This window comes from Lichenostomus cassidix, chromosome 21, assembly GCF_008360975.1.
Source record: "Lichenostomus cassidix isolate B80296 chromosome 21, HeHo_3.0, whole genome shotgun sequence".
Classification (NCBI taxonomy): Eukaryota; Metazoa; Chordata; class Aves; order Passeriformes; family Meliphagidae; genus Lichenostomus; species Lichenostomus cassidix.
In genome coordinates, this window is record NC_139501.1 from 6,611,953 (window position 1) to 6,624,152 (window position 12,200).

The window sequence follows — 12,200 nt, forward strand, 5'->3', positions numbered from 1 at the left end:
TGGCCCGCGGCGCGAGCGCGTGCGCACTGCGTGAGTCAGCAACTTTGGCGCGCGGCGCGTGCGCGGCGCGGGGAAGGCGGGCTGGGAGCCGCGCATGCGCCATGTGCGCGCCCTGCCCCCTTGGCTGCCCGGGGCTGTGAGGGCTCGGAGAGCCGAAACTGAGCCGAGAGCCCCAAAAACCAGCCGAGAGCTTCGGGAACACCGCAACAGCCAAACCCCGCTGCAAGGGTCCCCCAAAACACTTAGACAATGAAAAAAAAAAACCCACTTAAGTAGCTCAAAAACCCCTGAAACAGCCCCAAAACCTCACTGAAATACCCCCCAAGCCCCCAATAAAATAGTCCCATAAAACCACTTAAGTAGCCCCAAAACTCATCTCAATAGTCCCCAAAAAACCACCTCAGTAGCCCCTCAAAACCCACTAAAATATCCCCAAACCTTGGTAGCCTCCTCCAAACCCACCTAAACAGCCCCCAAAAAACCAGCTAAATAGCCCTGCAAAATCACCTAAATAACCCCTAAGAAACACCTAGATAGCGCCCCCAAACCACTTAAATAGGCACAAATGCCCATTTCTATAACCCCAAACACACCTAGATAGCCCCCAAACCACTTAAATAGCCCAAGAAACACTTCAGTAACCCAGACCCACTCCCTGCTCCGCAGCTTTATTTTGGGATCTGGACACTGGCAGGGGGTGGGAGGGACACGGCGTCTCCTGAGGAAACAACTCGCTGGCAAACTCGACCAGAACAATTTAAATCCACCAAGTTCAGAGCTGTGGTCCCGAGGGAAGTGCTGGTAAGCTCCTCCTCCTGAACCACCCCACCTTAACCCCAGTGCTGCACACAAAAAAAGCAGGAAAATTTAGAAACAAATGGGAGGAGACCGATGTTGTCATCATAATAAATAAATAACATGGAGAGGCTTTAGGTTCAAATTCCTCCCACTGCTTGGCAGCTCCATCAGTGGCTCCATGAGGTCGTTCCCACTGACAGCCACCCAATTCCCAATATTTGTCCTACAGAAATCACCCAAGGTTACTTCCTCACACCAGGAGCTTGTTACCACATCTCTCTGCCAGATGTGAGGCACAGCTGGTGCTGAGGAAGAGCCCAGGATGGACAGGACACACATCCTCAGTATTCTATTCACCAACACCAGGGAGACACTGATTTTGGGGCTTTAAGGGAGGTTTAGGACCTTCTTTTTCAGTCAGAACAGACTAAAAAAGTCTCTATTTTTCATCTCTTCCGTTTCTCCTCAAAGGAGACATGTGGGCAGTGCAGGTTTTGTTCCACCAGCAGCTTTTCCTCACAAAAATCTTCCAGCCAAATGGAATACAGATGTTTGGATCCATCACTCAGGGGAGCTGGGATCCCAGCAGAGCTCTCCAGGCAGTCCCAGCCCAGCTGCTCTCCAGGCTGGGCTCCCTCAGCGCCAGGCTCTGTTCAGCAGCTTCACCTGGGCCAGTCTCTTGGTGATCATGGTGGCAAAGACCAGCCCGAAGAGGACACTGCTGATCAGCACGTAGTCGTAGTCATCCTTGAGCACGTCGAACTGCTTGGAGGGGTACACCCGGGTCTGGAAGATGTCCAACCCGTAGGCTACAACCTGTAGGGAGGAGAGCAGGAGCTGGGGATGCAGCTTGGGGCATAAAACCCCAAAATGATGCACTCAGGGTTACAGTTCGGGTGGAAAGGAGTGATGTTTAAGCTGTGAGCAGCCGTGTCACTGGAATTAGAGCTCCCTGCCACCCCCAGATTCCACACTGAGGCCTCCACCCTATACTCACCAAGCATGTGGACTCGAGGCCAGAAGGGGCTGTGTAAATCCCCCTCATCCTGGATATGGTCTGGTTGTAGTTGATGAACCTCTCAGCATGGATCTGCACGTCTGGGGAATATGGGATCAGGTTCTCCTCCCTGCAAGGCACCACAAGAGACATCAAACCCAGCCAAGCAGCACACAGTAGATGTCACCCGTGTTTCCTACTCTGATTATCAAAAGCTAACCTAAACCTGCAACTTTGGGAGCTTTTCCCACTGCATATTGATTACTGCACACTGCTGCAGTATGAAAATCAAACACATCAGCTGGGTTGGGCTGAACTGCACCTGCCTCCTTTCAGGCTTTGGAAGTTTTAAAAATAAGTGTCATTCTAAAAAATCCAGTTCCTGTGACTGCTCCTCTGAAGAGTGCAGACCCCAGGCAAGTTTAATGACTGACCTGCTGTATTACAGACCAATGTATCCCATCAGCACAGACTGGGAACAAAATCACAAAATCCTTTAGGTTGGGAAAGACCTCCAAGATCATTGAGTCCAACATCTGATCTGAAGGAACTTCGTTTCATTCCACGTAAACCTGCCCTGAGTCCAGCCAGGACAAGTTGTTCCTCTTTACACAACAGATGACACACAAAATCCAGTCCTCTCCACAGCCCAGGGAAAGGTTCTCACATCTTCCCTACCTGCTCTGTTCTGTTGGGATCTCAGGGCGCCGAGGGTCCAGCAGAGCCTTGGGAAGGGACAGGATGGCCCCGGAGGGAAGCCCAACTGTGCATTGAAGGAAAAGCATCTTGAAAATCACAGAATCCCAGAACAGCTGGGGTTAGAAGAGCCTTTTCTGGGGATCACCCAGTTCAACCCCCCTGCCCAGGCAGGGTCACCTAGAGCAGGTGACACAGGAACACATGTAGGTGGCTTTGGAATGTGTCCAGAGAAGGAGACTCCACACCCTCCCTGAGCAGCTGTGCCAGAGCTCTGCCACCCTCAAGGGAAAGAAGTTCTTCCTCATGTTGGGATGAAACATATTGGGTTCTGGTTTGTGGCCATTGCTCCTCTGGGCACCACTGGAAAGAGCCTGGCACCCCATGGGCATTTCTGACAGCATTTTCCCACAGCCAACAGAAACATTCTCCTGGTGCTCATCCTGCACTTGCAGGAGTCCAGGACAACCACCAGGCTTGACTTTTTTGGCAGCAAAGTGCATTTTGCTTGGATTTCAGTGCTCCCCACTGAGCACAGAGCAGTACTCACTGAGCAGGTGGCGGCTGGTGATGCCCCGCTCAGTGATGGTGGCCTCCATGGCACTGATGGCAGAGGGGAAGATGTAGGATTGCTGCAGAACCTGAGGCAGAATGGGGCGATCCAGGGAGCTGAAGGCAGTGGCATTGTACTGCTCTGTGCCCTCGTAGAGCTCCAGCACTGTGAACTCGTTCCGCCGGGCCTTCGTATTCCAGTACTGGTACTGCAGGGAGGAGTTTAGCAATGTCAGGGAAGCAGTCAATGATACAGGGAAAGCACAGAAAGTTGCCTACATGCAGGTTCAGGAGCTGCCTCTGGTGCCAAAAAGATTTTTGCTTTTTATACATTTTCCATATATTCGTAGCTCTGTAGACTACTATTATATAGTTATATAGCTCTTTAACTCATTGTAGTATCTCCCTAGCCCTTCCCATAGATTTCAGAACAATATGCTAAGCTTCCTGAAATCTTATTGTCTTGCCTCTATAATGAACCAAGGACAACTCATTTTCTCCATATAGCATAGACATAATAAATGGGGGATTAGACGCTAGTGGGGGCTTCAGTAGGGGCAGAACCAAATGGGGGATTACTTAACTGTCCCTCTAATTGGATGATTTCTATTAAGTGTGCTAATTTATTAAACTTATAAAATTATCAGAGCCCTGTATCGTGTGCATTTTGCCACATTTGCACCATGAAGGACCTTCATTAAAGGTAACCACTTTGTATTATCTTAACATCGTTTGGTTTGTGATTTTAGGCGTCACCCCAAACAAGAAGCAGCTCTTACCACCACCCAGTTCTCAGAGTGCACCATGTGCACAGGGCCCTTGGCCTTCTTCTGCACGGAGGAGTGGATGATCCTGCCCGTGACCCCATCTATGAGGTAGATCCCGATGAAGGTGCGCTCGTGGTGTGTGTCTGTGCTCTCGGTCACCACGGCCAGCAGGTTGGGGTTCAGGGACTGGGGACAAAGGAGAAACAGCTGAGACCCGCTCTCAGTGCCACAGACACCTCCTTCCTGCATTTCATCAGGCACTGGGCATATTGTGGAAAAATTAGCACAAATCAGCTCGAAAAATCGAGCTGCTAATTCCCTAATATCAGACTTTGATTAACTTAATTGCTGCATGAAAACACTGAAGAAAAGAGACCTCCACCAAAATGAGCATTTTTTTGCAGAGACATAAAGAAAAACTGGCACCCCAGGGCAGCTCATCCCAATGTAGCAGCAGGGAATGGTACTGAGATCTTCCTACAGGATAATCCCTCAACAAAAAGTCACCACAGAGCTGCAGGAGCACCTTGTAGAGGACGCTGCGGTCGCCCATCACACGGCCCTGGGAGTGCACGTGCTCGTTGGACCTCTTCCCTTTGACAGCCACAATCCTCTGCACCTCCGTGGGGATGGCCACCTCCCAGCTCTCCTCTGTGCTCAGGTCCTGCAGGGAAAAAGCATGTGGGAGTTTGGGTCTTGTCCCCCAAGGACACCATCTCCAACAGCAGGATGCAGCTTCCCCTGCTTTGGGATTTCATGAGCTTCTTCAGTGAGTTTTGAGGCTGAAAGTTCCAGTTCTGAGCAAAGCTCTGTGAAGGAAACAGAGATCTGCCATTATCCACAGGGCATTTAGGGAGGTAGCATCACTCAGACTGTAATGGGTCTTCCATACCTTTTTCAGCCTGAATCCAGAGAGTTTTCCCTGCTCAGCATCAACTAGGTAAAAATAGATGGAATGGGCTATTTCTTCTAACTGGCGAAGGACGTTTTTAGTGGCTGGGAAAGCTGTAACCTGGAAAAGAATTGAAACACAGGTTAAAAACAACTGATACAGGCAAAAACACTATCCCAGAAAGATTATTTCTAACATGTCTGTCTGACCAGAATAACCTCATAGTTCTGTGTGAAATGTGGCTCAATGGCATTTTTTTCCATCTTGCTCCAAAAGGGAGGAGAATAATTAACCAGAACATGAAGAGAATTGCCTCCAGGCAAAGCAATTTACCTTGTACTCATCATCAATCAGGAGCAGCACTTTGGCATAGTCTTGATCCATAATAGGCAGAAGCAAAGTCTGAAGAATTGGACGTTTCAGAACAGGAGGGGCTACTTGGCTTTTCTTCCCAAAAATAGGGTTAAAGACGTACAGAAAACTCATTTTGGTTTCCTGAAAAACAGGAAAGGTTTTGCCTCTTGTCTAGGTCAAAAAAGAGGTATTTTTCTAACTGTTACTTGCTGGTGTTGACCATTCCTACCCTGTATTCAGCTATTCCATCCTGAAAAGATTCTGTTTGGACACACACATTTGTCTCACATTTATCTATCACAACCATGAACATTTCAAAGTTTCCTAGGCTTCTGTGTCTGCTCCCCTCCAGATCTTTCTCCCCTCCCATTCCCACATCAGTGACAACCAGATGATGCCCAGAAAGGTGGTTTTATTGCCCTCTCCAGTGCAGGGGCAGGGAAAGGGCCTCACCTTGTCCTTCACAAGCAGAGTGCACTGGGGAGGGTGGGGGAAATGGGCTGTTGTTCTCTGCACCATCAGCTTGAAGGAGGAGCCTGGTCTCACATTCCTGAGGTATTGCTTCCACAGGATGGTGCCAGAGCTGCTCTCAATGCCAAAAAGCTGGGGAAAGAGACATGGGAAAGCCAAAGTTTAGGAAAACACACCTCTCCCATTCAAGCACTGCATCTTCCTTTGTCACATCCTCAAGAAAACTGAGTCTTAGTCCCCCTTTAAAGCCACCACAGAACATCCTGTGCATCTTCCCATGATTTCTGCCCAAACCTGGCAGAAATCACAGGCCTGGGAATTCAGAGCTGAGGCTCTTTACTCAAGTCTAGAAAGAGATTCCTACCCTGGCCTCCTCACCTTCCCCGAGGCCGTGACCATCACCATCATTTTCTGCAGGTTGAATTCATCTCTGGCCAAATTGTCAATATTAATCTCATTTTTAATCTGGCTCCGGGGCTTCCTGGCATCATAGAACATCTTCCAGAGATGAGCAGTCCAGGCTTGCAGCAGGATGAGCTGGGATGAGAGTCGCTTCAGGAACATTCCCAGCAAACCATCTGCAAATGGCACCCGCAGTGACAACAGGAGGGAAGAACACACATGTCCCACCCCAGAGCTGAAATGATGTTGTCAAACACTGCCATGCACAAACCTGGGCTAACTCCTTGCCTCCCACTCTGCAGTAAGTTATAGTTGCCATTTCTGTGACAGACTCTGCATTTACCAACCTTTCCCACTCCAAACAGATTCCAAAATCCACCCTGATCAACTGAAAGCAAACCTTCATGCAGAGGATGTTGTGTTCCTTCTCACTGTGACCACCTAGAGCTCCCCCACCTCTCCAAAAATCCCTCTGCACCCCATACTCAGAGGAATTAAAAATACTTCATTCTGCCCAGTCAGGGTTTGTATTTGACTTCTTAAAATAACCAAAACACCAGATTTCAACTCTGTTTCAGCCCCAAGGAGAGCAAGCAGAGGGGACTGGTGGCACCAGGAAGCATTAGGCAGGAGCAGAGCACACTCCATGCAGGATGGGGTTACCTTGGATGGCTGCATCCAGGACAGCAAGGAAAGACAAAACAAAGCAAAAAAAAAAAAAAACAAACAAAAAGCTATTGGAAACGAGTCTTCCAGAAAGAGTCACAGGAAATATTTAGGAGACATGGCCAAAATCCCTCCTACTGCAGCTGACTAGTTTTTTCAATGTAACAATGTCATACATTCATGTCATCTGGACTGGATTTCCAAACTTTAGACAGAAAAGGGTTTATTTCTGCTCATTTTAACTGGCATCAGTAGGGATTTAAATTCATCTCTTAGCTCAGAGTAAACAGAAAACAATGCATACATTTATTTAGGAAGGAAAAGGAACTCACTAAGGTAATTCTGTTAAACTCACCTGCTTTTTTTCCAAATTCTCCCTCCAACTCAGCCTGTGCACCTGTCAGAGGCAGATCCACCATCTCCAAGCTCACCACCTCTGCCAATGACTCTTCTCTACTCCATACAACCTTCCCTGGAAAGAAATAAGAGTAGAATATTGCAAAAATTAACTTAAAATCTGGGAATTGACTCACTCAATACAAGAGTATCTTTCAGTGCACCCTTGAAATGCAAATCACCTCTTAATGAAATGCAAAACAGTGTATAAATATCTAATATCATTAAATAAACTAGTTCATAAAAGACAAATATTTTATGCAACTGGAGCCACTTCTGGGAAGAAAACCCCAGGATCAGTAAAAGCAATCTGGTGTTTTAAAAGGGTTACAGTCACTGAGTCTATTTAAAATAAGAGATTCACAGTGTGAACTCCTGGATTCTTTTACAGCCCCAGAAAACTCATGTCACTGAGATGGGACTTTGAACCCTTTCTGCAAATTAGCATTCTTGCCAATAGGATCTTTTCTGAAAATCTTTGAGGAAGATTTATACCAGGACTTACACTCTCATCCTACAAAAAGAGTTTTGAAATGTGCAGAAACCCCCTGAAATCCACACAGAACAGGGCAGAACTGTTTGTCCAGGTGAGGTGTCTTGTGAGGGTGTGAGAATCTCCTGTGTCTTTCAGGGCACTCAGAGAAGTTAAATTAATTTTTTCAGCTCCCAAGAAAAGTAATGATAATACATAATCCTTGAGAACATGGAATTTTCTCCTGGTGACTGTTACAAATGGAGGAGGCTGTGGGAGTCACCTGGCTGCTGCAGGAACATGAGCATGTGGTCCTCTGTCTGCACCAGGGCTCGATAGCCCACAGAGTCATCCTTCTTCAGGAAGACTTGGATGTACAGCTGGGAAAAATATAAAAAGAGGCAAGGAAAACAGCAAGGTTAATGGTCACATCATCTCCTTGGAGAAAACAGAATTCAGGTGAAACAAGGGCAAACAGGGTGATGCTGTAATCCCTGCAATGCTTTTTCCCCTTGGCTGAAGGCTCCCATCCTGCCAAATCAGGGAAGGAGGGCACTGCAAGGACTGAAATAACCCCTCCTGCTCACCTGCTGCGGCTTGGCCCCTCCCTGCTCCAAGCTAAAGGTGATTGTGGTATCCAACAATCTTTGTCCAGTTTCAACCAGGTAGAGGTTTATGTTGTAGGTTTGGTTGGAGCAGGTTAAGGAATCCTGTAACAAGGGGCAGAGAACAGGGGTTACACACACACCACACCAAATTCTGCAGCAGGATTCCAGCAGAATTCCACAGCCAGCAAAAACTGGAGCTCCAAGGTACTTTTGGGTTGTATTTTTAGGTTGTACAGTTGGTGTAAGACCTCTGTCATTCTGTTGCTGCAGGTGAAGGAATAAAATGGGCCGATGGGAAGGTGGGAACAGGAGCATCCCTTACCTGCCTCCGGGCATCCTCCAGAGCACTGCCATCAGAGCTGCCAGGTTTCTGAAGTGAGGATGAGAAGAGATGTAACATTGGTTCAGCTACCAGTAAAAGCATAAAAAACTAAGGATTTTAAGTGCTTGACAAGGCTCAGCTTGACTGTGACATCAGGCAGGAAATGGCTCTGTTCTGTTCTATTATATTTTTGATAAAAATGAAACTATGTTTGGTATCCCCAAGAACTGAAATCCTCTGTGGGTCTGTAAATCCAGTTCTCTGCCACATGCCCACCTTCCATAAGGCTGAAACAGGACATTCACTGAGCCAGGCACAGCCTGAGCTGGATATAATCAAGCTCTGCTTGCGCTATCATTGAAACATAAAATTAAATCCTCCTCTTCCTCAAGGGACTCCCCATTCCTGGCCCTGTGAAACACCTGTGGAACCCAACCCCTGTGCACACCCCCAAAGCTGGGCTGGCCCCAGAGTACAGGAATTGTGCTCACCAGTTCATTCCTGCATGTCAGGACAGCAGCCACTGTCTTCTCCCCAGTTGTTGCAAAACTCACCAGAGCTGCCTGGAAAGGAAAAAAACCCAGCATGGAATCATTAAAAACAAAAAACCTCAAAAAAACCTCAAACCCCACTAAAAACTACTTGTGAAGTAAATAAAACCACAGTGGAATTAAAAACAGCTGAACTTCCACAGCCAAATTTTAAATTGTATTGTTTCCCAAAATAATTTTTAAAAAAAATTAAAAAAAAAAAGAAAAGACTGAAACTACTTCTCATAAAAATGGAAACAAGTTGACCTGCCACAAGTTTTTGAGCGATTATGCCCAGATCTACTGAGATTTTTTAAAATCTGTCAGCTGGCCCAAGAGTTTGAAGGAATTTCAGTTGCACTTGGCCCTCTTCCTGGTCTGTCTGTCTCAGGTACCTGCTGGAAGTCCCGGAGGTGACTGAGCAGCCCCTGCTTGTACTGCAGCAGGGAGAAGTGGCTTGGGGACAGCTGCAGGAAGAACTGAGTCCGTGAAGCACTGGTCACACTGGGCTGAGTGGCCAAGATCCTGGCCTGGAAGTCATCTGCAAACTCCAGTTCCAGGGACTGCAAGGGGGATAAGCACAGGAGAGCTGTTCTTCACTGAGACCAACACCTTCCTTCCCTCAGAAGCAGTAAGAGATTCCCTGGGTCACGGGACAGAGCAGGAGCAGGGAGGCCCAGGCTACACTGCAGCAAAGCTCTGAAGACATCAATCCAGAAGGAATAACAGACAAAAAGCTTTCCCCCGTTTCCCTCAGTTTATGGACCATGATCCTCCCCACCTCCAACCACTCCCCAGTTCACTGACAGGCTGAGTCAGGCACCAGATCAGCCAAGCAAGGAATTCCAGGGAATGTTCCTGCAGCAATTCTCACCTGCAGCGGGATCTGCCTCATGTCCTGCTCCGTGTCCAGGGCGCAGACGTGCAGCGAGCGTGAGGCTGTGTCCACACACACCAGCACAGCCTCCCCCACCACGGCACAGGAGCCCTTCAGGCCCTGCAGCCACGGGGCTGCCAGCCTCACCTGCACAGACACAGACACAGAGAGCAGGGCTCAGCAGGGCTCAGCAGGGCTCAGCAGTTCCCTGGGGGGAACTATCTGTCAGCTTGACGGTTATGGGTTATCTTGACTACCAGCTGCCACTCTAATTCAGTTTGGCTTTCAGGGCATTCAGCCATGAATCCTTGGTTTGGAGGCAATGCCCCAGTGGAAGGGAAAATTCTCTGTACCACAACAGCTGATTCCTCTGCCCACCACAACACAGGGTTGGAAGCACATTTGTTAACATCAAATCTAGTATTTTGGCCCCACTACCTGTTTTGTGATTTCTCCATCTTCTACATTGAATGTCAAGATATTCAGGTGGCTCTGGGGAACGATGCCAATCACGTGGATCACTCCAGTCCCCCGAGAATACAGCAGCTGGTACTGAGTGTTCTCACTGCAACAGAGGCAGCAACCATGAAGCACTGCTTTCTCACACTGCCATTTGCAGGAGCACAGGTGCAGCCCCCTTCCCTCTGCCCTGTGCCAGGCTCCCTGCCAGGGGCTCACACCTCTCCTCAAAGGTGTACTGACCTTTCTGGCAGCTGTTCCACCCACTTCTGGTGCCCGTTGGACAGGTAGTGCAGGGACAGGGCTGCCTTCTTCAGCACTGCCACGTACTTCACTGCCTCTGGGAGCCCCACCAGGGCAGCTCCCTGGAAGCTGAGCACAGACACAAGGAATTAGGGAATTATATTCCTATCTCAACCTGAGGAAGGCTCTGGAGCACCAGGAGCAGCTGAGGGAGCTGGAGGGGCTCAGATTGGAGAAAAGGAGGCTCTGGGGAACCTTCTGGCTCTGCACAACTCCCTGACAGGAGAGGGCAGCCAGGGGTAATCAGGCTCTGCTGCCAGGGGACAAGGGACAGGATGAGAGCACATTGTCTTAAGCTGTGCCAGGGGAGGTTCAGGTTGGATAGCAGGAGGAATTCCTCCTGGAAAGGGCTGTCAGGCATAGGAAGAGGCTGCCCAGGGAGGTTTGGAGTTCCCATCCCTGGAGGTGCCCAAGGAAGGCCTGGAGGTGGCACTCAGTGTCCTGGGCTGGGGACAAGGTGGAGATTGGGCACAGCTTGGACTCAATGATCTTGGAGAGCTTTTTCAATCTCAGTAATTCTGGGATTCTGGGTGCAACATTCAGGCATTCATAAAGAATTCACCCAATATTTGTTTTGGAAACTTTACATCTGACTAATCTTTCTCTACAATGAAAGTCTAGACCAAGTCCATGATCCATTTTTTTTTCCTTCCTACACCAGCACTACAAGGAGAAAAAGCCTGCGCACACAGGAAACCCACCTGCCAGTGTCCAGGGAGGTCTCCCAGTTCAAGCCCCCGATGTTGGTCTCCCAGGAACGCAGAATCCGTCCGGCATTGGACACCGTGATGGCATCTGGAAAGGAGAGGAGGGAATAAACACAGAACTGCTACCCACCATGGGCCACCAAAGGGGTGGGTTCTGCAGGTCCAGCCTGTGCTCCACCACCGGCTCCACATTCCAGAAGAGCTGCCAGCCCCGGCACGTTCCCCTTACCCTGCCCGTGGATCAGCATCGCATCGATGACTCCTTCCGGGGTGCCCTTGTCCACATGGCGCCACACTGCCAGAGACAGAGCCAAGAGAGAACGGCGTTTGTCCCCACAAGGGCATTTCTGTGTCACTATGTTTAAACCTGGGCTGCTCACAGAGGCAGCCCTAAGACAGAGCGCTGACCTGCCGGCTGAAGCCTCCCGCCCGCCAAGGCACAATCAGCAGCATTAACCTTTCCGGAGGAAAAACCAGCATACTGCATTGACCCTCAGCCCCAAAGGGGCGCACTCACAGATTTCGCCGCTCCGGGAGTTCAGGGCGGCCACCACGTTCTCCTCAGTGGCCACGACGAGCTTCTTGGAGCCCTGCGAGGCCTCCAAGGAGGCGAACTTGAGCTTCCCCACATACTGCTGCCTCCTGCGAGAGGGAACGGGAGCACCGGTGAGAGGGGACCCGGGGCGGGAGCGGCGCGGCGGGCACGGGGCCTGCCGCGGGACGGGGACCCAGGCCGGCGAGACGGCCGGCGCTCACCAGTCGAACTTGCCCACTTGGTCCTCATAGACGGCGGCGGCCAGAGGCAGCAGCAGCAGCGGCAGCAGGAGCAGCAACAGCGCCCACGGCCCCGCCGCCATGACAGCCGCCCAGGGGACCTTCGGCGCCGCGGGGCCGCCAGCGCCGCCGCCTGCGCGGGGAAAGAGCGCCAGCG

At 49.8% G+C, this 12,200-nt stretch overlaps 1 protein-coding gene across 1 annotated transcript; it reads right to left on the reverse strand.

Annotated features, from left to right (window-relative positions):
• Positions 1 to 652: 652 nt before the first annotated feature.
• EMC1 (ER membrane protein complex subunit 1) lies at positions 653 to 12,181 on the reverse strand. Its single transcript, XM_085080066.1, has 23 exons — positions 12,026 to 12,181; positions 11,787 to 11,911; positions 11,499 to 11,564; positions 11,264 to 11,357; positions 10,503 to 10,631; positions 10,239 to 10,365; positions 9,798 to 9,947; positions 9,319 to 9,486; positions 8,885 to 8,956; positions 8,394 to 8,441; positions 8,051 to 8,173; positions 7,747 to 7,843; positions 6,951 to 7,067; positions 5,906 to 6,105; positions 5,510 to 5,659; positions 5,036 to 5,197; positions 4,703 to 4,822; positions 4,337 to 4,474; positions 3,823 to 3,996; positions 3,042 to 3,252; positions 2,474 to 2,558; positions 1,796 to 1,925; positions 653 to 1,614 (listed from the first exon to the last, which is right to left on the reverse strand). Exons 1-23 carry the CDS (start codon positions 12,124 to 12,126, stop codon positions 1,435 to 1,437), a joined length of 2,967 nt encoding a protein of 988 aa, XP_084936192.1. The 5' UTR covers positions 12,127 to 12,181; the 3' UTR covers positions 653 to 1,434.
• Between the last annotated feature and the right edge of the window lie 19 nt (positions 12,182 to 12,200).

Coding starts and splice junctions, on each gene's coding strand:
- EMC1 (XM_085080066.1), bottom strand. CDS start 12,126: ATGGCGGCGGGGCCGTGGGCGCTGTTGCTGCTCCTGCTGCCGCTGCTG. Junction 3,253..3,822: donor ACTCTGAGAACTGGGTGGTG/GTAAGAGCTGCT, acceptor TCCTCCCTGCAG/TACCAGTACTGGAATACGAA. Junction 1,615..1,795: donor GCCTCGAGTCCACATGCTTG/GTGAGTATAGGG, acceptor TCCTCCCTACAG/GTTGTAGCCTACGGGTTGGA.